Source organism: Sinocyclocheilus rhinocerous, unplaced genomic scaffold (genome assembly GCF_001515625.1).
Source record: "Sinocyclocheilus rhinocerous isolate Xijiao unplaced genomic scaffold, SAMN03320098_v1.1 scaffold936, whole genome shotgun sequence".
Lineage (NCBI taxonomy): Eukaryota > Metazoa > Chordata > Actinopteri > Cypriniformes > Cyprinidae > Sinocyclocheilus > Sinocyclocheilus rhinocerous.
In genome coordinates this window covers 290,388-291,777 of record NW_015662583.1, presented here as the reverse complement: position 1 = coordinate 291,777, position 1,390 = coordinate 290,388, and the positions used below count along the sequence as shown (strand labels likewise).

At 37.3% G+C, this 1,390-nt stretch overlaps 1 protein-coding gene across 1 annotated transcript in view; it reads right to left on the bottom strand.

The window, feature by feature from the left end:
- The window catches only part of LOC107728103 (fibrillin-1), an 18,724-nt gene that overhangs the window by 8,925 nt on the left and 8,409 nt on the right, over window positions 1-1,390 (bottom strand). The window contains exons 7-8 of the mRNA XM_016538183.1: window positions 837-959; window positions 630-752 (exon numbers count right to left, since the gene is read on the bottom strand). Of these exons, the coding sequence (XP_016393669.1) occupies window positions 630-752; window positions 837-959 (246 nt within the window). The remainder of the gene's footprint in view (window positions 1-629; window positions 753-836; window positions 960-1,390) is intronic.

Below are 1,390 nucleotides of genomic sequence, written 5' to 3'. Positions count from 1 at the left end.
TGAATCACACTGAAGTGAATCACACTGAAGTAAATGACGCTGAAGTGAATCACACAGCAATGAATCACACTGAAGTGAATCACACTGAAGTAAATCACACTGAAGTGAATCACACTGAAGAGAATCACACTGAAGAGAATCACACTGAAGTAAATCACACTGAAGTGAATCACACTGAAGTAAATGACGCTGAAGTGAATCACACAGCAATGAATCACACTGAAGAGAATCACACTGAAGAGAATCACACTGAAGTAAATCACACTGAAGTGAATCACACTGAAGTAAATCACACTGAAGTGAATCACACTGAAGAGAATCACACTGAAGAGAATCACACTGAAGTGAATCACACTGAAGTAAATGACGCTGAAGTGAATCACACAGCAATGAATCACACTGAAATGAATCACACTGAAGTGAATCACACTGAAGTAAATGACGCTGAAGTGAATCACACAGCAATGAATCACACTGAAGTGAATCACACTGAAGTAAATGACGCTGAAGTGAATCACACTGAAGTGAATCACACTGAAGTGAATCACACTGAAGTAAATCACGTTGAAGTGAATCACGCTGAAGTGAATCACACTGAAGTGAGTGCGGTGTATTGTGTGAGTGTGTACCTGTGCAGTTGTGTAGATCTGCAGTGACTGCGTATCCAGGGCTGCAGACGCAGCTGTACGTCCCCGGCTGATTCATGCAGTCATGTTCACAGAGTCTGTTACCCTGAGTGCATTCATCCACATCTGAGCAAACCACAGACACGAGCATCATCATCATCAATCATCATCACAGCATTCAGACTGCATGGATCGGGATCTCAGACTGACCGTAGCAGGAGTGTCCGTCTCCGCTGTATCCCTGAAGACACTGACAGAAATACGAGCCGATGATGTTCCCACAGCGAGCGTTAACGTCACAGCCGTGATCCCCGGACAAACACTCGTTTATGTCTGCATGCACACATCAGTGATTGACTTATTTTAGCATCACTAAGATACTATTATAGTTTTATTAATAGTTTCAATTAGTTTTTTTTATTTTTGTTAAAGTTTTAGTAATTTTGCTGTGTTTTGTGATTTTTATTCGTTTTTTTTAAATATGTAGTTTATGTTAATTTTATTTTATTTGAGTTTTTTCAATATTTTATTTCATGTTAACATTTATTTTATTTCAAGTTACTTTTTTTTTTTTTTTTTGTACAGTAGTTAACTATAATGATATAGAAGATATTTGAAGTGGCTTTGTGAATACCATGGTAAAGACACAGTATTTTGTTGTAAAAGGCATTATAGCAAGGATTCCCAAATGTTTTTGTCAGTCGATCCCCTTTGACTTAAAATATTTTAGTTTAAATCTTTTTATTATTGCTTTTCAACATACA